This window comes from Leptonotus elevatus, chromosome 9, assembly GCF_054856555.1.
Source record: "Leptonotus elevatus isolate MCC_2025b chromosome 9, RoL_Lele_1.0, whole genome shotgun sequence".
Taxonomy (NCBI): domain Eukaryota; kingdom Metazoa; phylum Chordata; class Actinopteri; order Syngnathiformes; family Syngnathidae; genus Leptonotus; species Leptonotus elevatus.
Window position 1 is genome coordinate 24,824,818 of NC_141247.1, and position 25,518 is coordinate 24,850,335.

A 25,518-nucleotide genomic window follows, 5' to 3' on the forward strand; every position below is an offset into this window, starting at 1 on the left:
CGTTACAAAGTTTGAGGTCAATTTGAATTGGATTTTTTTGGGGGGGTTGTGACTTTTTTTAACCACATTAAAAATATATATATTGACTGCATTTTGATTACTTTTAAGTTATCTTATTTGGGGGGGGGGGGGGTTGTTTTCCCCCAAGCTTCTTAACAGTTGTGTTTGCAATAGACAAAGTTTTCACACCAATGGGAACGCTGAATCCAGACAAAAAGCTGACTTTTGAACAAAATTCTTTATATTTATTTATTTATTTAAGACAACTAGAACAAGGGAAAATCATGACAAGAAGATGGGGGGGTGGGAGGGGGGAAGTAGCAGGGAAGAAATGGTGGCAACAAGAACACATCTGTCAAAAATATCCAGTAGCATTTCATTCATATCCATCATGACAATTCATAAATATTTCTAATCATGTAAGGCTGTCATCTATTTACAATACGTCAAAACTGCATGTAGAAGAGCAACGTGCTTGATATATTGGATTAGTTGACTTTCACAGAAAGCTGCTTCAGACTTTTTTTTTTTTATATATATATATATATATATATCTTTTTTTCGTGTTATCTTGATATTTACATTTCTCACACACGCATTTCTACATAGATGATCATATTTTTGCACATATATAAGTTAGTCTAAAACTGCAAACCTCAACTCAACTTAAAAGCCTTGTTAAAGTGACGATCCTTCATAGATTTGTGAGTTCGGATATGCAAATGAGCTACATGAACTGCTCCAGTGAAACTGAGTCAGTGTTAAATAGACCGAGCAAGGCTGTGAGTCGCAATAACCGGTTGTGTGTATGAGGGGGGGGGGGGGGTGACGTCACAGTGACGTCACCAACACTCCTTTTTGTCTTTCTGAGGCCACCTAGTGGACGGTCCTCTCCTTCTGCCTCTGGTAGTCTGAATGGATTACAATAGAACGTTGTCATGAACAATTGACAATTAAGTTGATTGTGTCGAGGTATGACAATAAATACAAGACTCAGAGTCATTATAAAGTACACTACTATATGACAAATGTAGAACTTACATAAAGAAAGACAATACCGAAAAGCAGGCTCAACTGTTATTGTGGCAAAAAAGGCAAACATTTAAATACAAAAGTGCAAGCTTCATTTAGAAATTCACTTACTTAGCTTTATCAAGTAGAATATTTCTTAACATCAGTAGCATTCGTGATGACTAATTTAGTGTTTTGCTACAGTATGTCCATTTAAGTTTGTGTACATAAAATAATGACAAAAAGGGAAATCTTAAAATGATAGATTGGTTATTTACTTTAGCGTGAGGCATGCCAGACAACTTACTGTAAGGGAAGAAGCGCACCCTCATCAGGATTTCTCGGGCGGTCTTCAGAATATCCACAGCCTGAAGATGCCAAACACACGCGTGCCACACACGCACACACGAGTTTGGCTAAGTTAAGAGTCCGTGAAAATGGTCGGTGATGATTTAAATGCAGTGAATGCTGTGAATTTCCCTTGAAATGTTATACAATACAAGGAAGTACCTCAAGAAGCGACTTATCACTTATTTTCATACACTTTGACTACAATTTTTACTTTTGGGCTGCAGGGAAGTGAAAATAAAAACCTTACCGAGGGTATTTTTGGAGAACTCTCAAAATCAAAAAATTTGACCACCCAATCTACTTTTGCCAAAACTAACCTTTGCAACATGCGAACCCGCAGGTCACATGGACTGTATATATTGAATATGTATAAGCAGGTGCCTCGAGTGCTTCACTACAAGTGACCAGACTTGTGAGTTGTCTAACTAAATATCACACAAAGACAATTGTGTATTTAAACCTGTCATGCAGCTTAGCTTTTGCTCCACTGGCTTAAAACCAATTCTAACACAAAATGGGAAACAATTAGCATCTATGAGCATCTTTAACCCTTTGAGCGACATACACGTGGACAAAAACGAGCAGCAACATATGTAGACAGGCAATATAACAGTACTCAGTCATATATTCTTTATCCTCAGCAAAGATCAACTGCTCTTACTACTTAAGAGTGATGTCTCCTCTGTCTCCATGTACAGTATATCCATATGACTGTCCTTTACTGCCCCCCGGTGGCCAAGGCACACACACCGTGCATCAAATTCATTTCAATTTGACTTCTTTATGTCAGCACTATGTTTTAATGAAGCAAATAGTGTATTTGTCTAGTTAGAAATCACATTTTAAGATTGTTGTTGTTGTTGTTTTGGGGAGGTTGGAAAGGATTCATTGCATTTCCATTCATGTCAATGGCAAAAGATGATTTGATTTTGAGATGAGTGTTTTGAGTTACAAGAGTGTTCACGGAATTAAACAGTCTCAAGGCACCACTGTACATGTCTGTTCAAGCAAACATTTCTCCAAAGGCACTCGGGCTAGGATGATGTAAGATTTTAAGGATTATACCATTTTTAGACAAAGGTGAGGAAAATGTTTCATCGTATGCAAAAAGTGAAAAAACCAAAATATATATAAATATATATATATTTTTTAAATATATATAAACAGATCCTCTCCGCTTGCTAACCAAAACAGCAGCTTCACTTATTTGTTCCATCAAGCAAAGAAATTGTGACTTACTCTGGAATGTTCTATGTCTTGGAAGTCCACCTCGTTGACGGAAAGAACTTGGTCTCCTTCCTGTAGTCCTGCTCGGTGGGCGTCAGAGTCTGGGACCACCTGACAACATACATGGAGAAAAACAACTGTCAATAAATGCATTTGATTGATTAAGTTGAGTTTCTGGATCAGGATTTTTTTTTTTTTGCAGCTTCCATAGGTTAAAAGCTTGACTCCATACATCAACCTAAAACTACTGGATGTTGTATCAAAGAAGCGATGTTCACATTTTGAGAGACAAAAGTTAAATTTGAGTAAACTGTCGCTATCAGTGACAGTTCTGTAGTTATATATTCACCCCAAAGGGGAACTTTTGAATTAATTATTAATGTGAAATGGTTGAACATTTATTCATTATCCAAACTGCGTATCCTCAAGGATCACATTTTCTGAAACCATTTTACACTACTTGGTTCCCTCAAAGTTTGCTACTTGCAAATGTATTCACCTGTTCGCACATTTCCTTTAGAACCAATCCTTCATTATTTGCTGAAAAATATGTGTGTGCTCTTTCAGAAATGCCCACAAGATGGTGCTAAAACCTTGTCAAATAGAAAAGCAGTTTCACGACTTATATTGCCATTTGCTTTAATGCTTAAAATTGGAAATTAAATGTTGTGAACATTTTCAGTTACTAGATTAAAGCTTTATTAAAGCGCTCTTACACAACAGTGAAACACGCACACATACACACACACACAATTTGAGGGACGTCCACCTTGGATATGAAGATTCCCAGCTGCGAGGCCTTGCCGCCACGGATGTTGAAGCCCAGCTGCGCTCCCGGAGGTTTCTTCAAGACCACGGTGCGAGGGAGGAACTGGGTCAGCTCATTGTTGTAGTCGGGGTGGCGGACCCGCTAAAACAACACAACATTAAAAAGGGGTACATATGATGCAAAGCTGACTTTTTAATGCAAACATATTACATTCGATTGATTTTCACGCCCCAACAAAATCATCAATATCGTAATTGTCATTGTTTATATTTTCCAAACAACATAAAAGAAAAAAAGGCCACAGCAAAAGTTTGGACACATTATTATTTAAGATAGTAAGATATTTTCAAAAGTGACACTCCCTTTGGCAAATATCACAGCATGTAAACACTTTTTGAAGACAACCAAAAATCTTTCAATTCTTGATTGAGGCCCCCCATTTTTCCTGACAAAAAGAACTTACTTAATTATCTACTTGAACAGAAGTTTTGACCAGCGGCTCCCAAACTTTTGCACGCACTGTATATTGTTTTATGTTGTATTTTTACGGCATTTTTAATGTAATGCCCTCGCATGTGGGAAGGGAGAGACACACAACGAGCACTTGAAAAGCAATAAAATGCATGTAAAGGCTTCACAGATAACGTGCTTGTTTGAGCCAATGGAGAGCCACAGCATTGGCACGTCTGCCATTGAGTAGAAACAATTTGAGTTGCTGATTCTATATAGATTGCTTTACGGTCTTGAAAGCGGTCGTGCTGAAACACAAACACGGTTACTTGCCTCTTGTGGAGGAATCCATGCTGGTGGGTTCTCATAAGAGGGCAGGAAGACCACCGGGAGCTGGTAGTCGTCATAGGGAATCTTCTGATCCATTGTCGCTGCACGCACAAAAATAAATATATTAGCATACATGCACAAATCTTCTTTCTTGATCACAGTTCTAAATATACAACGAATTACCGAGGAATGGGGTCGGTTTTCAAGTGTGTTTAGAGTCCCTCCTTGCTTCCTCCATCTCACTTTTATAAATAAAGTTGCGTTCATTCAGTCTTGTTTTCTTCATTACTTTTTTCTTACAACGTCCCTCTTTTGTTTACATTCTTGAGCTTCATCCTTTCCTAATTCCTTCGCCTACATTTTGCCATTCTCGCAGCGGTTATTTTGCCGTGATCGGCAACTCGCCACCTAGCGTTGTCACGTGTATGGAAACAAGAGCAAGGATTCAAAACGAGTACATTTAGAGCTAATAGCTTTGGTGAAACACGAACGAAACGAAACTAAACTCTTGGCCTTGTCGTTTCATTTGTAAACAAGACGACAGGTTAACGCTAAAGTTGGCTTAGCGGCTAGCCGCAGCGCGAAGGCAAGCGAAAAACGTACCAACCTTGTCTCGTTTAACTCACGTCAATTCACTCGTATAATCCACGTATACAAGTAGCCACAGCGCAAACATTTTTAATAGTTTCGAACGAATAAAATACATAAAATTCACATTTTATCTCACCCAATGGCTCTGCCTCTGAGCGACCAGCAGCACTACTTCTTCTTTTGCGTCACAATCCACATCACGCGCAGTATCGCCCCCTGTCGAATGGAGGGAGAGTTGCAAAAGCTTCACCTGTTTGTCACCTTACCGCAAGTCATCGGCTCAAAACTATGAGCATGCGTGGTATGATAATGTAAACAGTAAACACGACGGCACGACCTCGAGTTGCGTGACTATGGAGATACCAAGACTTGTGCTAACACAAGCTAGCAGCTTGACAAACAACAAATTATAATTGCTGCGAGTATAGTCTGTGTGGAAAATGGATTGATTTTCAATTAAACCAGCATAACCAGACACATCTTTTAAAGACATCCAAGTATCATTTGCCTATGATAAATATTACAAGCAGTGGAAATGCATCATTTTCTGGCCAACGTCTCAACGCATTCACTGGGGCTTGATATTTTAAATTGAACTTTTCAAACTCCCATAATTTAAATCTATTTTAAAAGATTGCCATCATTGAAAAGTTTGCTGAACATATAAAAAAATAAATAAGACAACTTATAACAATGATGTTCATTATTCGTAATTCACTAAGAAATTACTGTCACTATATAAAAAAAAATCTGGTAATACTCGGGATAGCAAAATCACCATAATTTGACAACTACAATGAATATTAAATTGAAACTTTCAACAGTAAATAATACCAATGCCTCATTTTATTACAGTAAGAGAATGCACAATTCAGTCATCCTGTCCATTAACTTCTGCCTGTATTTGTAACCTTCAAGTTATAATCAAATGCCAATCTACTATGGCAAAAATCAAGAATGGCAAGTTGCTGCATAGCCTGAGTCAACCCAACCCGAGCAAACGTTTGTCTTAAAAACTACAAAATGTGTTTTTACATTGACAAACTGTCAATAAAAAAAATCTAATATTTATTTTTACTAAAGTCATGTTTACATCATTTCATTCAGTACATGTGAGGTGTGATTAAAAACAATGTCAAAAAAAGTGGTATCAAAGTTACTCGCCCAATAAAGTTGTACTTGTGATTCTCCCTCCCTCCCTCCCTCCAAGTCCCATCTTGGGTTACGTTCCACCCTCCCAAAATGGCACCTATTCATCAGGGACTTTACATTCAGTTCACGGGTGCATGCAGAGCCAGTGCTGGAAAAACACAGACTGACACAGACAATTTTCGCACGTCCGTGTCAAAGCCTTTAAAGTCAGAATTCTGAGATGAAAGTTAGAATAGTATAAAGTGAGATTTCTGAGAATAAGTCAGAATTCTCACTTTAAAGTCAGAATTGTAACTTTATTCTTAGAATTCTGACTTTAAAGTCATAATCCTGGCCACCGCATCAGCACGCAACTTTGAACTTTTCCACAATGGAAACCTGAAATGACCTCAAACAAGTAAGCTCAGATCTTTTTTTCAGACGCTCACATAAAAGGTGCACACCCAATACGCCATTGTTGTTGTTTTCCTGCTCATCAAAGACCCCGATCGCATTAATATTCGCTTCTTTAATTTATTCCCAAAATATTTCAGTTTCGTCGTCCCCCCAAACAAACCTTACTTTATCGTCCGACATCGCTTTGCGACTACAAACGTACGCGTGAAATAATATCCGGTCAAAACGTGCGACCTGTCTCGGGTCTTGTCAGCGTTTATTCGCAAAACCTATTTCCATAGCCAAAATGCACATTTTTCTTTTTTCGATACGCTTCAAAATCCATCCCCTCCAAGCGTAAAAACTTTTGTGCAAATTTTGGGCCCTTTTTGTCGAATTTCTAGCGTTTCCATTCTGTTTCATTTTTCGCATTTCTTGAAAAATTGGGGCTGAAAAAATGGATGAATGGAAACATGCCGGGATCGCTTCAGCACAATGACAGGCTGTAATCCAATTATTAATACCACCCAATCACGTTGCAATTACTTTTTCCTAGTAACGCTGTTGTTGTTGCTGTCATGTTGTTATTACAGCTGTTATTTATTGTGCCCGTTGTTCTTTTGTCCTTCCCCCGGCTGCTTGACCTCTCTCTGTCCAGTTTGGTCATTCTCTCATTAGTGTGTCCTTTTATCATCTGAGACACACGGTCTGCGGTTCTCTTGCATCGTGAGAGCTGCGCTGTGTGAGAATGTAGGATCACTGTTTTAAAATGAAGAAGCCCCAGTATTGATCCCTGTGGCATCCCACGAGGGTTAGAACTGTAACCTATACAAGTCAATAAAGTCTGTTCGGCCCCAGTCCCCGACTGGGGACGGTCCAGACGTATGAAAATCAGAACATTTGACCACGTTTGGAGCAAAACGGGGGGGGGGTTCAGCCCGACAGCGCCAGAATGTAGGTCAGTGCTTGTGATAGCAGAGAAGGCCTGGCTGGCTGTGACATCATTGTGCACTCTCAAATCGCCTGTGGAGTTTCTATTGTCAGTTGAGCCAATGGATCTCTATTGACAGCATTTCTGAGCACGGGTTGCCCTAATACCTCCCAAATCCTCATTGGCTCTCCTTGTCTTTTCCTCACTCCCTATAGGTGGACGTGTTGAATGGGGGGGCTCAGTTCTCCTCGTGGGTAGCCAGTGAACGTGCTTTGTGGTCCCTCGCCAACTTCTTCATGCACTTGTTGCGCTGCGAATGAGGAGGAGGAGGAGGAGGAGACCGCGAAGAGATGTCGCCATTCACCACTTGCTGCCGAGGCTTGTACAGCTGCCACTGGAAACGCTTGAGGAAAGGCAGGGAAAGTAAAGTAAAGACTCTTTTATGCTTACTTTTGTCTTGATAGCTCTGAAATTTTGTTTATGAAACAGAATTGGGGGGAATTTGTGGATACAGTGAACCCCTTTCACAGGACTTTGTGCTTCATCGTACTGATTTGTAATTACTGCGACTTACCTGCTGATTTATGTTAGCCCATCTAAGGCGTTTTGTAATATTTGCGAGCGTGAAGGTAGCTGTTTTTTGTTAGATGAGACAATAGAGTGGACCTACCGCTATTTGTGGCGGATATGTACGTATGGGCCAACCAAATTGCGAGATTGTGGGGTTTGTTTGAATATTTTGGTGTTACGTTAGCCGGTCTATGGGGTTTAGCATGACATTGTAGCATTAAGCTAGTAGACTTTTTGTTGTTGGTCATTTTTTTACAATTTGGTTGAACAAACTCTCTCTTGTTTTGTGTATCAGCTTGACTTCAAATTTGAGAGTCATCTTATTTTTGTTTCCTCAAAGCGATGACGTTCAGTGCATTTTAAAGCATGTGGAGGGAGAAAAATTAAAAAAGTTAACAAAATAAGTTTTGGGTGTATTGCAACATTTTAACAGATGGGACTGGTCAGTTTTCCCCAACCATAGTCTCTTTATTTAGTTTTAGACTTTACACTTTTACTTCAAATAATTTGTAACGTATTTAGTATTATTTCAAAAATGCATTTATCCAGGTGAAGGCCCCTCAATGGCTTAACACCCCATTTTTTTCTGTATATATGCTATAATTTGACACCCAAATCAATCAAGAATAATTTGCAGTACATTTAGAAGTCCCTGGATAGCAATAATAATCACAATTCAACAATAAAAACAGTATTTGTGTTTAAGGCCTACTATTTGTGTATTGATGATTATAGGAAGACCCCCCCCCAAAAAAAACAACAACATTTTGTCATAACTAATGTTGATTTAAGGCAGCTGCGGTATAAATCTAACATTTGTCATTTACATCTACAAATAATATATGTGATTCTCACTGCATCTTATTGTAAAACTTTTTTTTTTACTATCGGAACATAAACACACTGTCGAGTAAATAGCAAGAAATAGACGCCGTAAAGTCGTCAAGGAATTTCAATAAGCGATGCTCAAAGCAGACTCTTTTTTTATTCGTTGTGTGCTGAGTTCCTGCCCAGCCATAAAACGACTTGCTCGATTTTCCTTGTGATTCTCACCACAGCAACCGTTGGAAATCTGACGGCATGCAATCACAGATTAACATTCCAGCCTGTCCAGCTCATTTAATGTTCTGACATTTGCCAAAGAACCACTTTCCACTGTCGACGTCAACCCCTCGGACAGGACTAAATGAAGAAAAAAGAAAATCTGCCTTCGGCTGGACGAGTTGTATATTTGCATATTGTTATGATTTGAGGTTTGTCTCGTACCGTGGGGAACCTTTTGAGGGCAATACTACGTTTATGAAAAAAATAAGATGCAACAAATGATTGTGTTTTATTTTGTAAATGATTGGATGGATATAAGTATCATTATGGCTACTATAATTGTAGTTTCTCTGTTGCAGTTTCATTAAATATAGGCAAATATTTTGAACTTCAATGTGGTGTGTTCAGCTACAGTTTGTTTATTCTATTTTCGCCCAAAAAAACAATGGCAGAAAAGGAGACTATTTGTTTAAATTCTATATTTACATTTTGTTCATGTATTTCCTGAATTCTTTAGGGAGAGGTTTTATAATATATTTGTGTAATAATAACTTATTTAAGACAAATTATCCTGTAACAAAAGGGCATTGGGATTGTCTTTACTTTAAAAAACAGAAAATATTTAGTTATTTTTTTATTTTTTTATTTTATTGTCAATTGACCTTTTTCGTGCAATTTATTTTTTAAAGAAAAAATATCCAAACATAACAAAACCGTTTTCTTACTGTTTTCTTTGCATTTGATTACTCATTATTTTTTTCTATTACTCCACATTTCCATTTACTTTGTTGCTGTACTTTTACTTGAGTATTTATTTTTATGACACTTTTTTACTTTTACTCCGTAAATTTGAAACCCGATATCTTTACTCTATACTCTTGAATATCCCCGAATGATGACGCATCTTTAAAAAGATGTAAAGAGAGAGCCGTTAAGTCAACTGCATTTGAGATCTCAAGTTATTGATTGATCAATTGAGCCAAATCGATGGATAGATGGTGTGCCTACTATTCATCATATTGCCTTTTCACCGCTTTAGTGTGCATGCTGGTGGTTCACTTTCCTCACTCTGATCACTCTGCTGTCGGTGTCCTGGATGTACATCTGTCTGGTCACTTCAAATGACCAAGAGGATGTCAACTGGTAAACAAAAGCCATCGCACAAAAACAATCACACAAAAAGCCCCAAATTTCCCCTTCCTGCTGTTTTTGGCGATATTTCTTGATTGTTCTTCTTCTCAGGAAGGGCTTCATCAAACTGAAGCGCTGGGTGAACTGGTTCATGGTGCTGATCATCACCTCGGCCGTCTTCACCAGCTACTGTGTGCTACTGCTGGTGAGAATACAGGATCGTTAATGAAAATGAATCAATCAATCAGATGAAATGGTAATTGATTCAAATTTTCCAAACAGAATCTGTAACTGTAATTTTATTCTTCAGATTTTTGCCTTGTTCCAAGTTGCCTTGAGAGAACCACTCAACTTGCATTGGCTGCATAAGGCGAGTTGGCTTCGTTATTTGCTACAGATTTTTTTTTTCTTTCACTGAAGCAACCCCCTTTGCTCCCGGACTACTGGATTTTGCAAGGCCCACAGAATATTGTGTTCTGTTGCTATAAAAACCTACCAAAAGAAAGTTTAGAGTCTCTTCTTTCATCAGGAAAAAAAGTGTATTTGTATTTGTTTTCATTTTGCAGCAATTGAGCATTAGAATATAGCTAAGTTTCATCAATATTCACATTCCTGGTGAAAAAAGAGCTTGTTGCAACATGGCCCTGGCTGATCTCTTATACTCTGTTGCCACCTACTGGCCTCTTTTTTTTTTTTTTTTTTTTTTTTTTTTAAATAACTACAGTTTCTTTAAGCCACCAGAAGCTGCATCAAAGCCTTCTGTATGCTCTTACATTAAAAAAAAAAATAATGTGTAAACACATTTTTGTGTTTGAATGAGTTAATTAGCTTTTCTGTCCTTACAGTGCCTCCTATTCTTCGGTTTTCTTTTCATCTCTCTTGGAATTGTGGGAATAACCCTCCAGTGGAAGAGAGAATGGCCCACTGTTCTTCTCTCGCTCCAGGTAGTTGCGCCTGTAACGGAATTCACAATGTCTTGAACGCTATAGCCAGATGCTAACTGTATGTTTTGCATTGAATGTGGTTCATGTGTTTTATGCTTTGGAAGGCGACTGCTCCTTTCCTGCAGTTCGGCGCTGTTGGAGGTTTGGTTCTGCTGAGCCCATTTGTCTTCGAGGGATTCTATACGGCCAAAACAAAATGTATGCTATGCAAATCTTGCTATCACCAAATTGCACAAAATGTTGTATTGTATGTAGGGAAACACTTAAAGTAGTCAAATATTTATCCAATACTTGAAATCATGAAAGAATACCACCATATTGTGGCTTGGAAGTATGTTGAAATGAGTTGAGGAGCCTCATTTAGGCAAAAGTGAGGCTTTGTCCCAATTTTGTGGCATCTTGGTGACTATGAAGTATTTTGAATGAAGTTGACAAAAAGAGCTTCATTTCGACAAAATAAATGCTTTACCGCCATGTCGTGTTCTCTTGGTGCCACCAATGTATGTGGAAGTGAACCGAGCGGCTTCATTTTGAAAAGTCATCACCATCCTGTAGCTTCGTGGTGCCAAGGAACTATGTTGAAATGAGTTGAGGAGCTTCATTTAACACAAGTAGAGCTTTGGCGCCATCTAGTATGTCAGTGACAAGGCACTATGTGGAAGTAAGTTGATTTGGTTTCTATATGGCTGTGGGTTAATGAGCTTTATTAAAAAAAAAAAAAAAAAAGTAGTGATTCGTCGCCATCTTGTGGCATCTGTCTGCCAAAGAATTACATAGGAGCTTAATTCAATTAACAGTACTGCTTTGCTGCCATCTTGTGGTACGTTGCTGTCCAATTCCCATTTAAAAAGAATTAACTGCTGGGTCCATTGTACTCTGATTTGCTAATCAGAAAAGCAGCACCTAGAGATACTTTTTTTTATGACATTCTTGTTTGGTAGTGCGCCATGACATTTATTTATTTTTTTAAATGAAAAATATGTGCATTGGGACAATAAGGATGCACAAATCCAGATTGCCTGACACGTTTTCTCCCTTTGACCAGGCTCTCGCTTCCTGATGGCGTCGTTGTACGCCGCAGTGTCAGCAGCCGTCCTCCTGTGCCCGTTACTCATCCACTCGCCTTGTCTGATGGACCACGACGACTTGCCCTCCAAGCCGAAGCTCATCGGCCACCGAGGCGCGCCCATGGTGAGCGTACGTCCTCGCGTATTCTCCTGATGTCATCAGCAGCGCCTTCGCCACCAAATATGGGCATCGCATGTTCACGTGCGTTGCGCCACACATCCTCCTCTTGGCTCACATGTGAACCGCAATATAGTCGAGATGTATGGAGGAGCACTATACACGTTATGCGCATTTGCCGTTGGCTCACTAACAAGCTTAGATGAACACGTTGCATGGCATTGTGTTACCTTGCACAACAGCGTGTGTGTGTGTGTGTGTGTGTCTGTCTGTCTGTCTCACCATATATGGCGAATTGCATTCAGTTGGCCCCCGAGAACACGATGATGTCGTTCCAGAGGAGCCTCCAATGCGGCGTGATGGCCTTCGAGACAGACGTGCAGATCAGGTTTATATATATATTTTTTTTAAGTAGGGATAGACCAGTACTGATACCCGGCATTATTTCAACGTATCAGTACTTTGGGCGCCCTCTTGTCAGGAACTAGAAATGAGAAATTAGAGGAATTGAAAATTATTTTCTTGAAAAGGATCTGACGTAATTTTTGGGTGGTGGGGGAAAGTTGTGTATCAAAAGTTGTTGTGGTATTGATACTTGGTATCGGTGACTACTCAAGAGCTGAGTACTACTCAACAACAACAAAAAGATCCAGAGTTTTAAAAATTATTTAAGAAATACTTCAAATACTTTAAACATTTTAGTTTTTTATATTGTTATAGTTTTAATGAATGTATTAATATAGACATTTGGTAATTTAATTATTTAATTTAAGAAGAAATACAAAATCATATTGTATTGTAGTAAATGTAAAAAAAAGTACAATTATTTTTGTTTTATTGAAAATTGTATTCCCAAAAGTCATATTTAAAAAATATATATATTTAACGTTTGAATTGTATTTGACAAAATACTGCTGAATATACTGAATAAATGGCAGCACAATCTGTCAACCAGAAAAGTAAGAATTTCATTTCTCAGCACTACCATTTTGCTTTTAGTGCGCACATGACAAATACACGTCTTGAATCTTAAACAAATCTTAAGACAATTGCCATGAATTCAAGATTCTGTTTTGTTTCTGTTTGCATATTAGTAAGGACAGGATTCCATTCTTGATGCACGATCAGGACTCGGGCTTCTTAAGGAGAACGAGCGACGTCGAAGAGAAGTTTCCGCACCAAGATTTCAACGCGAGCACCGAGCTGACTTGGAAGGACTTGCAACGTCTCAACGCAGGTGAATGGTTCCTACAGGTGAGCGCTCACCGCGCACGTAATGACGTACAGTGGGATTAAATGTCATAGGGATAATGGAGTTGAAAATGAGGAATTCAAAAAGTTGTAATTGTATTAGAAAAAAAAAGCCACTTCATATTAAGGACCTATTTTGTCGTGAGAAAACAAATCAAAATGCTACAATTGTAATCCATAATTTTTAGGGGGGGGGGAAACGATAATGTTGACAACCACTGATAAACTGCACACTTTTGCATTGATGATAATCTGCGTTGAATGTTTTCCAGACGGATCCTTTCCGCTCATTGTCCCAGCTCCCTGCGGAGGATAAAGAAGAGGCCCGGAATCAGAGCGTCGCGTCTTTATTGCAGCTCCTGCGCCTCGCCAAGAGCACCAACGTCTCGGTCATATTCGACCTGTACAGTCCCGACCAGGAGAACGACACGGTGGATGTGGTCAGAACCATCCTGATGTCTGACCTGGACCCAAGCCTGGTAGGCCTCAAGCTCATTTCGCAATCACACTCCATCCAGTCATCCCATCGGTTTTCTTTACATGCTCAGGGTTTGGACATAGTTACGGCAATATAATATAAAGCAACAACGCACAAATATATCGAGATAATGCTTTGGCCATTATATAGTGGGTCATCACTGGTGCTAGATTGTTTTTTATGTCAATAAGCAATCGTTTTTATGTCTTTTTACAATACGGTACAAAGGCAAGTTCCAGTTTAGATTTGCACATACTTGTTGCAGTACCACATTATGCCACAACATGTTGGGCAGTATTGAGCTCTACTCGAAAAGCTGCAGCGTAAATAACAGCAAGAAGAAGAGAGACATTTATGTTAGCTTTAAGCTAGTAGACTTCAGATATTATTATATTATATTATGGCTTGGTTGAACATTTTGTTAAGATATAAAATGTTCAATTTTCTTTTCTTTTGCCTTTTCTCTGCTAATTTCTGTTTCTAGTGTTTTGAATGTTAGCGAACTAAGCTAGCAGACTTTCTTTAGATGAAATGACGTGGTTGATTTACGCACATACTTTATATACGCAATACTACAAAGATGTGTTTTAATTAACTGAAATGTGTTTAACGCATGTGGGAAAACTACTACAAAGAAAATGATATAGTTTCTATTTTGTGGATTTTCACCCATTGCAGGTGAGTCTGGAACACAATCCCCACCATAAATGGGGGTTTATTGTCTATTTTTGCCCACCTTTATTGATCCAACCTTTTGTATGATTCCCAAATGATCATACAATCAAATGGGATAACAGATAAATAGATTCTTTGTTCACTATTTTCTTTAGGATATTTATACATGCCCGTGTTTTGTTTAGCCTGAAAAGCAAACTGGTTATCTGCAGACTTTGTAAAGCCAAATCATTTTCTCCAAGCCTTTGTACATTATGCAGACTAACGTTATCGGCCGGTGATGATCAGCACTTCCTACTTTATCTTCATCCTTAATAACCGGGAGATCCCCGTAACAATTTCTCATGCGATTGTCTCGTTTGTTTGTCCAGGTCCTGTGGCTTCCTCCTGGAGAACGAGACTATGTAAAAAGAGCCGCTCCGGGCTTCATCCACGTCTACAACAACAAACACGACATGTTTCAAGATGGAGGAAACCACCTCAATCTGCAGTACAGCAAGTTGAATGCAGCACAAATCAGGTAACGAGCACTTTGGTAACTGGAGACCTTCACCAAACACTTACCTCCAAAAGTATTGGAACAGTGAGGCCAAGTCCTTGAGGTTATTTATTTATTTATTTATTTTTTTACTGTAACGTGAATTCCCATTTATTATGGAGACATTCCAGCTCCGCCCACTATAGGTCAAAACCATCAAAATATAATATTGGGAGACCAAATAAAAAACTACAGTTTCACACCTTCCCACATGCTTGAAAACTTATTAAAGCACACTTTTTAAACTATTCCTTAGCATCTGTTCTCTCTCTTTACCTGTCAAAAAGTGAGAAACTAACAAATAGTATCCCATTGAGGAAGTGAAAAGAAGATTTTTGCTTACACAATTGTCCAAATAGGTTCTACTTATTTGTCATGTAAAACAGAGAAGAATTAAAGAATTAAGCATTGTACATTTAACAACAAAGTATTTCATGGCTCACGAAAGTCAGCTAGCCTAATGCTAACATATCGTGTAAAACACCATAGACAGGCAGGCTAACAGAAATTAGCATAGATATTTCAGTAATTACAAACTTTATCATCTGTCCGCCGTCCCGAAAACAGATTTCTGACATAGTACCAAAACTAACACGTGAGCGGCAGCGTAGTGCCAAAAGCATCCAGAATGTCTAAAACTACAAAGATGAAAGAGTAGTCATAATAGCATTTTTTTTCTTTTTTCAATATTTATTTATCCTTGAATTTGAATGAACTATTTTTGTCCCTTGTATTTCTTACAGATTGATATATATATAATGGAGGTGCAACAATTATAATCAATGAATTGGCAACAAATAAGTTATCACTTTTATTTTGATAATTGATTAGAGAGACCCTGTTGACCTTAATTGTTGAAATCAAATTTTCAGCCAATGGAAAGTCTCAGATTGTTGTAGTTTTACATGAAATTAGATTTGTATTGTTTGAATCAATAAAACTGTGCAAAGATCTGTGGGTAATTAATTTGTTTGTTTTCTGCACTGTCAATTTGTGTGCTCACAGGGATCTTGTGAGTCGAAACGTGTCGGTGAACACGTGGGTGGTCAACGAGTCGTGGCTCTTCTCGCTGCTGTGGTGCGCCGGGGTCAGCTCGGTCACCACCAACGCCTGCCACCTGCTCAAGGACGTGCGGCGACCCGACTGGATCATGGTGCGAGGGCTTGCGCGCCTTTGGCTCACTCCTCCGGTCTCTCCCCTTGCAAGCTTGTCCTCAGCAGGTTGCAAGAGAGAGACTGGAGGAGTCACAGAGAGGCACGTTACACTTGAACGGCTTCAAAGTCGACAGCGCGCGATAGCACTTAATCCTAATTTGTGCCTTTCAGCCTCATCGGACGTACACGATTGCGTGGATTGCAGTGGATCTCCTTGCTGTTGTGTTGATCATTGGTGTGTATGTACTGCAGCGGTAAGCCCATAAATACAATGAGATTTATATTTAGTTATATATATATATATATATATATTTAATTTTTTTTAAGTTGATGTGATCTGGTTAATTCTGTTATGTCATCCCTCTCTTGCAGGAAAAGTCATTGCTGCCGAAGAAAAGGTGAAGTACGCCATTAAGGATGAAACGCATGCATGCTAGTTTCTTTGTTAATAAAAAGTAACCCAAAGGATTGATTGTAATCATTATGAAATTATTATTAAAATCTGAGAAAAATGCAAATATAAATAATAGATTTTTCTTAAACAATTTGTAAAGAAAACAAGTTGTGTTAGATTTGTAAATATTTATTTATCAGTTTATATTCCTTGAAATGTGACAAATATAAATACAATTATAGGAATTATGGGAAAATAATATAAGTAAAATAATTATGTCCACAGTACTGTTGTAGATTATTTAAATATCAATTTGATTCATTTATTAATATTGATAATGATATGAATTTGGTATTTTTCCTAATTAGCAAAAATATACATATAAATTAAGTAAATAAAGAATAAGAACAAAATATGTATTTAATAATAAAATAATTAAAAAAAATTTTTTTACACAATAGCATAGTAGAATGTTGCAATCACACTATCCACATTGTTTTATTTTTTATGTTTTGTGTTTTATGTTATTTTACAAAATGTTGGCAGTGAAAATAAATGACCATTATTAGCTTTGCTTGATCCGAAAGCAACCTCACCGAACACTCATACTTTTTTCCCCCTGCTCTTTTTGTTCCAGTGTCAAAGAAGGAACGGGGGAACTTGTTGGTCTGGAATGAGAAGGAAATGTCGCTCTTACCAGCTGTGTAGCCGTGTTGCTGCAACTACTGTCGTTCTGTACTGCATCGGAGGCCCGTGATGAAGTGATGAAGGGAAGCACAGATGTTGTTAACCCAGATGTTTCATAACGGGCTGGTTTTCATCATCCTGCAAGATTCTGCAGTTGTATTTGCGTCTTCGTCCTGCAAAGAAGAAAAACACGCCAGTGACAAGTTTTCATGTCAATTAGGTTCTTCAATGGGGAGTGTCTGATGCTGCTCCACTGTAAATGTCAACCTTGGAAACAACGTCATGGATGCACAACCACCTGGAGATGGCATCGACGGCCATTTTAGATTCAAGGTCAGCAAAGTTTGTTTGACTGCTGATCACAGAAGTACAAAAAAATGGCAGAATCAAACTTTTTGTGTGTGTGAAATATTCTTTCATTGGGTTGATTCTGTGTATTCATAATCATTGATAACAATATCCTGTGGGTCTTGACTATGTCAAAAAGTAAAGTTAATGCAAAGGGTAAAAACGCCATTAAGGACAAAAGCTTAGGTCTTATCACAGGGGCCGACTTCTTTTGTGTTTAGCTTTCTCTCGTTGTTAGTGGTGAGATAGTAACTGATGTTTCGGCTATCTCTAGTTTAAACCCAGTTTAATTAAAAGGCAAATATTTTTGTCAAAATTTGGAAAAATAGTAAAATGTTTATTAAACAGATTATGAGTTTAGTAACATAAAAAGCTTCATTTTTTGTGTGCGTGTGTGGTTTTTATTTTTATTTTTTTACCTTAACGAAAACTTCTGAACCGGTAACTTTGCCTTTGTTCTTTTGTCTTGTCTTTTGTTTTTTCTGCTTTGAGCTCATCTTAAAATGGTCATTGATCATAATTATAAAAAATAAAGGCAACGATGAATATGATGAAATAAGAAAAGTTAAAAAAAAATGTATACAAAAGAATCACTAAATTAAATATTCGGGCTGTGCATAATTTAACTGTCTTAAATTTTAATGTAAATGATCAAGTAGCCTTCAATTGTGGTTACCTTTCAATTACAATACATCGGCATTGACGTTTTTAAGCCGTACTTGTTCATTTTAAAAGGATCCTTAAGTGCAAGATTGATTTTTTTCTTGAATTTAAGCCTAGCCAAGTGTCGAAACTGTGCATTATGTTGGAGAGGCTCACAATATTAATATCACGAGCCCTTGTTGTATTTTCATGTTGCCACTAGAAGGAGTGCGCGCACCACTAGTGGTCCTATAGTAGGCTACCATAAAAACCAAATAAAAATCACTGTCCTCCTTGGCAAATAAAATCAACTGAAAAGATGTATTTGTCCAATTCTAATTATTCAAACAGATATATTTTGTTTCCTATTTCACAAAGCATGCCTGTGACACGACACTTAGATTTTATTTATATTTATATGTTTGCCTAAATCTGCTTTCCATTGGATAGATACAGCTAACTGATGTTATATTGTGTAATTGTATGCAATTGTTTTATCACTAAACGATACCAAATTAATAATTTGTCAATAAACATTTATTGGGAGAAAGTTGTATAATAAATTTGTAATCGATTCTAAAAACATTTGATGAGATAATGGGCACTTATGTTTATTTTGAACCCTTTCTCATGTAGCCTTTTTGACATTTCCTGTTGGACTAAAGTCACTAAACTGTTTGCCAACAAAGTTCAGTTTTGCCTGAAAGGGGTTTCAATGTCCACTCTAGTGGACACTTCATATTTTAAAAATAAAAACGTTTTAAAATTATTATTTTTCTTTTGCAGTATTCCAATTACTTCAGAAAGATTGGGGCATATCAAAAATAAACATGATTGGACATTTTTTCTCTCTCCTGGTGGTCAGGAGGATATGTGCTTGAAAAAATGTCATGAGTTTTTTTTTTAAACAAAAAGCTTTATCCCAAGAAGTTGCTCACAAAAAACACATCAGACTTAACATAGTAATTGATCTGTGAAAATATATCACATAAAATAGAAATGTAATATAACATAATTAAATACAATATCAAATGTAATTTTGACAGCTTTTCAAAAACCATTAAACACAATAAACACAGTACATGGTTAAAAAGTAGACTAATAGAATACGATAATTCATTAAACGTTATTAAATGTTCTTTTGAGTCAAAAAGCTTTTACTTATATTAGTCCAAGATTTTGACTAATGTAAGTAAAAGCCTTCACCAGAAGTTGTACCAAAAAAAACAACAGATATACAAAATAAAATAGCAATCAAACAATATGACATAAAATAAATATATTTTTTAATTAGTGAAATGTAAATTTTTTTACAGGAAATCACACACAGGTACAAACCGTGAACAAATTAACCATATATATATATATATATACATTCGTGGTATACAAAACAATACAGTGTAATAGAGTATAACAATCCATAAAACCTGAATAGATTCATAAAATGCATTACCAAACTTGCTACGATAAATCTAATCTAAACATAACTCGTACATAATAATTAAACCAGGTCAGCCATGCCATGTCTTTTTTCCATCTCGCCTCTAGAGGGCGTCAAAGTTAGCCACCAGTTCAACTTCAGCATTGAGGGGATTGCGGCAGGGAGGGGGAAAAAAAAGACAACATTGGACCAAAAAAAAGAAGGAAAAAACCACCACAGCGTCAGTGCTGGTGAGCAGCATGCCGTAAAAAGAAATTCTCTTTGCGGCCTGCCGACGGGGCTCCACCACCTTCGGGTTGCTGCTGCTGTTGGTGGAAGGTGCGGACCCGCCAGGACCCAGCAGGATACAAATCCTCTTCCCACGGAGGCGCGGCATGACGAGGAGGAGGAAGAGGAGGGAGAGGGAGGAAGAGGAGGAGAAGGAGAAGGAGGTGGAGGTGGAGGAACACGACCGCACAACAACTCCCGGGCCGTCTCTCTGGACACAAACTTAGTGAAAAAGTTGTCATGAGCTCAACTCCTCTCACATGTTGCAAGTGAGAGGACGTCTGCGCCAGTGAGTCACATTTTTTAGGGGCGGGAAGAAGAAAGAGTTCTTTTGTGGCTCGTTTGCTTAAGCTAGCGACCGTTACTGACTCTCTTTTTCGCCTCCTAAAACAAAACGAGAAAGAAAAAAACCAAAACCTTTTGACGCGTGGGAATTCATGAAGTTGGAGACGGCATGGTGCACAAATACGGTGAGTGGCGGTTGACAACTTTCATGACGTGTCAACAAGTTTTTGTTGTTGTTGTTGGTCTTCTCCAAACTGGAAATGTTTACAGACAGGATGATGGTGCGTTCAGGTGCTTTGGTGGTGCGTTCAGGTGTGTTCCGTGCGAATACATCAGATGGAGGGAAAAGTGTCGAATATGCCGACGGAGTTCACAGCCAAGCAGATTCATACTGAACTGTTGCCGTTTTTGTGGGAACCTTTTCTGTATGTTAATATCTAGGCATATCCCCCCCAAAAAATGTGAACTTAAATGATGTGTGAACAATCTTTGTTGTTGCTCATTGGCCACACTTTAGAAACGTTTAAAGACAGGTTAGTGAGGTTAAGTGATGCGTTCAGGTGTGAATAAATCAGGTGAAGGGAAAAGTATGGAATCTGCAGGTGGAGTTCACAGCCGCTGATTTCTGCCAGCAGATGTAAACCGTAATGTTGTGACGTTTTTTTTGTGTTTCTGTAGACACGGAGCGAGCAGCAGGTCTGCTCAGACGCTACCAGGCCAGCTTGACCAGTCCAGACGAGCAGGCCCTCAAGACCAGCGTGGGCAAAGTGTCCGCCATCCTGGGCAGCCAACTTTTCCAAGCTCTTCTTGGTAATGAGAAGAAAAAAAACTACACATTTAAACTATGGCATATTTTCCAAAATGTTATTGAGCCATTGTGTTTATTTCATATTGGGGGGAAAAAAAGAGCACATCAGCAGAAAAAATGTCACAAAAAGTATCAACAGTGAGTGAATCTCAATCTATTGACAGGCGAGTATTTCTTGTGCTATCAGTATTAATCGCGCTTTTCTTCAAATAAGCAGTTTTTTGGTCACTCCTTGTTGATGGGTACTATAAAATTGACACATAAAACAAAAGAGAATTAAACATTTCATATTGAAACACCAAAATGGTCCACTGTCAAAGTCCATTAGCTTAATGCTAACATATCATGCGAAACACAATAGGAAGGCTAATAATGGACATGAGCACAAATGTAATCATAATTCTAAACCTTCAAACAACACGTGGAGCAACAACGCACGCAAACCGAGCATAAAGAAACACTCACCGGCACGACCTCGTGTTTTTTTTTTTTTTTCACCTATTGCGGTTGTGTTTGGATTATATTCCCCGCGGGGTCCACCGTAAAGTGTAGAAGGGTGAGGGCACGCTTCCTTGTTATGGGCAGTCACAGGATGTGGACGGGGGTTACATAAAGTGAGTCTACATGTCTTAACGCTTATGAAAGAGAGCATTCACAAGAGCATACAAAGCCTGTGTGTACGTGCATTGCCAATTAACGCAGCCTATCTATAGAATAATAAGATCAGACTTTTCACGTCATGATTTTTTTCCTTTTCATTCCTGGACTGGGTGGTGGACAAAAACCGGCCTCCTTTGTCTGACTACACTTTGAGAGAGCAGTAGTCATCCTTCCGAATAAATGTGACTACTCCCACAAGGCATATGTAGACTTTCTACAGGCATATTTTTTCTCACAAGGGCTGACATTCTCCAACTTCAATTTATTAAACACACTAAAACCAATCTATCTGTTTTGCTAAAGATATGCTAAGCTAATTTATTTTGAGGCAAAGAGTTGATCAGCAGAATCAATATATCTCGACACTGGGAACTAAACCAGGGACAATCTGTTGTAAACTGTTATCAACTCATTCACTGCCATTGACGGCTATAGACGTCAAAAATTCATTTGAGCTATTTCTTTATTAGTTTCACGTTTTCCCCCCACTTTTGTTAACAATATGAAAACCTAGAACAAAAATTATTGTACATTTAGAACAGATAAAAAATGTTTGATTAATCGTGAGTTAACTAATGAAGTCATGCGATTAATTACGATTCAAAATTTTAATCTTCTCTCTTCTTTTTTTAAATCGTATAAAATAAAATCAACAGTTAACTCCCAATTAATCACACATTTTATATCTGTTCTAAATGTACAATAATTTTTTTCTAGGTCTATGTGAAACTAATAGAAATATAGCCGTCAATGGCAGTGAATGAGTTAAGTTAATAGGCTGATGAATTGGTTATCCGAATTTTATTCAGCTGTCAAATATTGGCTTGTCAGGTTTCCATGCAAATGTTTCGAGTTTTTAAGCGAATTTACTGAAAATGTGCAAAACGGACATGCGACTTCTGCCCGTTTTTATCTGTTCTTCTTTTGTGAATATTGAGAGGGGACTCCGCCGCTGTAGGTGGCGCTACGCACCATTAAGAGATGTGAGCCACAAGTAATTTAAAAGAAGAAGAAATGCCGATGATGTCATATGAGTTTGCTTTTGTAAATCTTGATCAACCGTAGCATTTTTTTTTTGGTGCTGTTTTCCATCTAAAAATGCATTAATATTCGCTTCGTAAATTCATTCCAAAAAGATTTCTGTTCCCCTAAAAATTAGAGATAAAATGAAAAACATTGAAAAATAAATACGGCAATATAAAGATGAGCTTGGGACTTTTCCCACTCAAACTGTAAATAAAACACAAACTGTGATTCCAAAACACTTTGATATTATTTCAAACTAGGGCTGGGCAATAAATCGAATTAATTCGATACATAGTCATGTTATAAATCGAATCGTAGAAAATGTTCTAAATCGTGAAATCGAATTTTGTCTTTTGGGTTATTAAAAGCTGTTCTTATGTTGTGTTACATTCAAATGTTTTTGTGGCAGAATGCTGGATGGCTGTTTTACAAGACACCTTTACAATAGCTACCAACGACTTAATTGTGGCAATTAAGAAAAAACTATGAATTTTAAGTTTTTGTCCAAACTAATTTAGAATCAGTATACATTATTGTTGTCTGAACATTTTGCACAGGAATTATTTTTGAATAAATGAAACCTTTAAATCAACGTTTGTTGGGTTTATTAGATTAAAATCGATTAAAATTGTCATGGTCCTGAATGTGTAAAAAAAATCGTGATTTTATTTTTGGGCCATATCGCCCAGCCCTATTTCAAATTAATCTTATATTACTATGAATAATAAATGACTTTATAGTTGACCAAAAAATAAATAAATAGAAAATGCAGCAGAAATGTGTGTCTACATCCCCATGTGCCGCAAACTCATTTGTGCATTTGAAAACAGCGCGTGTGTTTTTGTTGTTGTCGTCTGCCATGTTTCTTTTTTGTAGCACACGCGGTTGGCACATTCGTTAAAACAAAATATTGCAAATTTCCTCTTAATGGTGTCAAAACCGGTAGTTAAGCAAAAAGCTCTCGTGTGCTGAACAGAACCACGTGGGTCCAATTTTTTTTTTTACCATTTTACCAAAATTCTATTTTCTTATGAATGTTTGGGGAAAAAGAGATATTAAAAGAATCGGTTAATGGTTTTATGAATCGATTTCAGACTCGAAAAGGAAAATCAATTCAATATCAATTATTCAACTTTTTTAAACCCAGCCCGAGTCAACATTGCTTTTTTGTAGTTGCTTAACTGTAAACAAGTGATCTTCTTGCCATCAAAATCCCTTTCTTAGACGAGCTTTGTTGTTTAGTAGTAGTTTGCGATGTTAGCAAAAATGGCTAGCGTAAAAAAAAAATTGCTTGTTTTTAGAAAAAGCTCGTTTTCTTTTCCAGTTCGTGTCCAAAAAGTTGGGTCAAAAAGAGTCTGTCAAATGTATGAACTCCAAAACAACATTTATTTATTTATTTAATACAAAACAAAGCATATTTTTGGGGTTGTTAATTTCTAAGCCTAATAGGTCATTGCAATGCAGCAAGGATTTTTTTTCTCCCATGGCGGATTCCAAACATTCTTGACAAAGAATGCTCCGTTAGTGAGCAGGTCGAGGCAGACGGGTAGAAAAAATGCATCCAGCTGCTTTTGGCGTCTGTGCCAATCACTGCCAATACCAAGCCTGTTGGGGTTGCCTTACTTTTGATTAAACACAGAAGACAATCAGTCTTCTTTCGTGAAGGACTACAGAAATCGGTGAACAATTACTGTTGATAAGATGAAATCAGAGGATTAGGACAATTTTAAATAAAAAAATGACTCCAAACGATGACTCAATTATTGAAATAGTTGTCGATCGTTTACTTGTCGATTAATCAATTAATTTTGACAGCTCTGCTATATTATTACTTTTTTATTTCATTTAAATTTTTAGAACTGTTTATTTAATTTTTGTTTATTTTATTGTATTGTTATAAATGTCTATCTATCGATTTGTTTCAATTGTCTAATTTTTTAAAGATATTTGTATTATTTTCAAAAAGTGTCAAATTTAATTTAGATTTGTTTTATTGTAATTATTAAAATTTTAATGAATACATTTGCAATTTTAAAATTGATAAATAAAAAAAAAAGTTGTTCTATTTTACATTACCGGTATTTTTTTTTTTTTTTTTCCCCCTCTGCCTTTTTTTTCTTCTCATCAATTTTTTGTTGCGAAGCGAGTGTCGGATGCGTGTGGGAGGCGGCGCTTGTCCACTTGTTGCATGGTTGCGCTGTCAAGAACAAAAGCTGCCTTAACTGTGCATCCACGCTTTTGTGTGTGGGGGGCGAATGACGCTTGCTTTGGGGTGGGGGGGGGGGGGGTCCCCTTGTTGAATTACACGGGACCTTAAACCTCCCAGAGAATATTTTATTGAGGGGGGTGGGCCGCGGGCGGGTGAATGGTTGGGCCGGGCTTGTATTTGTGACCTAGTTTTCCATTGAATGTTTTACTTGGTCATAGAGGACGGGGGTCACATTTTTGTTTGTGACATTCCCCCAAACAAGCAAAGGAGAGAAGTTCATTCCGATTGAATGGACGCATGACAACAAGAGGAGGCCCAGGACATAAAAACACGCTAATCCTGCATGTAACGTCTTTTTGAGGACGGGATAAGCTTCCACCGCCCTCAACGACTTTTCATCAGTCATTGCCCTGACATCAAAAAGGGTCTTCTGGCTAAGATGATGTTAGTTTTCTTCCATGGGAAGGAATGCATGTGGTCTGTTAGGGTTGGACGACTTCCCATTTATTCGGGAACGTTTTTTTGTTGCCGGTTCGAGCGAGCGGCCTGACGTCTGAAAACAGCGGCGAGAACCAAGAAAAGTACTCACACTTT

The 25,518-nt window shown here is 37.7% G+C and overlaps 3 protein-coding genes across 5 annotated transcripts in view; 2 read left to right on the plus strand and 1 right to left on the minus strand.

Annotated features, from left to right (window-relative positions):
• Positions 1-775: 775 nt before the first annotated feature.
• Positions 776-4,944, minus strand: pdzd11 (PDZ domain containing 11). Of its 2 annotated transcripts, none has more exons than XM_086084742.1 (6): positions 4,866-4,944; positions 4,142-4,239; positions 3,359-3,499; positions 2,602-2,700; positions 1,319-1,379; positions 776-911 (listed from the first exon to the last, which is right to left on the minus strand). In XM_086084742.1, exons 2-6 carry the CDS (start codon positions 4,232-4,234, stop codon positions 877-879), a joined length of 429 nt encoding a protein of 142 aa, XP_085940868.1. In that variant the 5' UTR covers positions 4,235-4,239; positions 4,866-4,944; the 3' UTR covers positions 776-876. The 2 variants fall into 2 exon arrangements, with proteins under 2 accessions (XP_085940868.1, XP_085940869.1); XM_086084743.1 differs by having other exon boundaries at positions 4,854-4,906.
• A 2,384-nt stretch (positions 4,945-7,328) lies between these two features.
• On the plus strand, positions 7,329-18,997 carry gdpd2 (glycerophosphodiester phosphodiesterase domain containing 2). 2 transcript variants are annotated; one of them, XM_086085819.1, is made up of 15 exons: positions 7,329-7,615; positions 9,841-9,944; positions 10,044-10,137; positions 10,243-10,302; positions 10,778-10,876; positions 10,981-11,074; positions 11,922-12,067; positions 12,367-12,449; positions 13,156-13,315; positions 13,585-13,791; positions 14,837-14,985; positions 16,009-16,156; positions 16,329-16,411; positions 16,530-16,555; positions 17,189-18,997. In XM_086085819.1, the coding sequence occupies exons 1-15, from the start codon at positions 7,538-7,540 to the stop codon at positions 17,257-17,259; spliced, it is 1,602 nt and encodes a 533-aa protein (XP_085941945.1). In that variant the 5' UTR covers positions 7,329-7,537; the 3' UTR covers positions 17,260-18,997. The 2 variants fall into 2 exon arrangements, with proteins under 2 accessions (XP_085941945.1, XP_085941946.1); XM_086085820.1 differs by having other exon boundaries at positions 7,535-7,610.
• An 893-nt stretch (positions 18,998-19,890) lies between these two features.
• Positions 19,891-25,518, plus strand: part of dlg3 (discs, large homolog 3 (Drosophila)) — an 84,085-nt gene continuing 78,457 nt past the window's right edge. Inside the window, exons 1-2 of the mRNA XM_086085414.1 lie at positions 19,891-20,406; positions 20,900-21,031. Of these exons, the coding sequence (XP_085941540.1) occupies positions 20,391-20,406; positions 20,900-21,031 (148 nt within the window). The 5' untranslated portion in view covers positions 19,891-20,390. The remainder of the gene's footprint in view (positions 20,407-20,899; positions 21,032-25,518) is intronic.

Excerpts from the sequence above, each read along its gene's own strand:
- pdzd11 (XM_086084742.1), bottom strand. The coding sequence starts at position 4,234 with ATGGATCAGAAGATTCCCTATGACGACTACCAGCTCCCGGTGGTCTTC. Across the intron at positions 1,380-2,601 it reads AAGACATAGAACATTCCAGA|GCTGTGGATATTCTGAAGAC; the intron begins GTAAGTCACAAT and ends TGGCATCTTCAG. Across the intron at positions 912-1,318 it reads GGTGCGCTTCTTCCCTTACA|ACTACCAGAGGCAGAAGGAG; the intron begins GTAAGTTGTCTG and ends TAATCCATTCAG.
- gdpd2 (XM_086085819.1), top strand. The coding sequence starts at position 7,538 with ATGTCGCCATTCACCACTTGCTGCCGAGGCTTGTACAGCTGCCACTGG. Across the intron at positions 7,616-9,840 it reads GGAAAGGCAGGGAAAGTAAA|TGTGCATGCTGGTGGTTCAC; the intron begins GTAAAGACTCTT and ends TCACCGCTTTAG. Across the intron at positions 10,138-10,242 it reads GCTACTGTGTGCTACTGCTG|ATTTTTGCCTTGTTCCAAGT; the intron begins GTGAGAATACAG and ends TTTATTCTTCAG.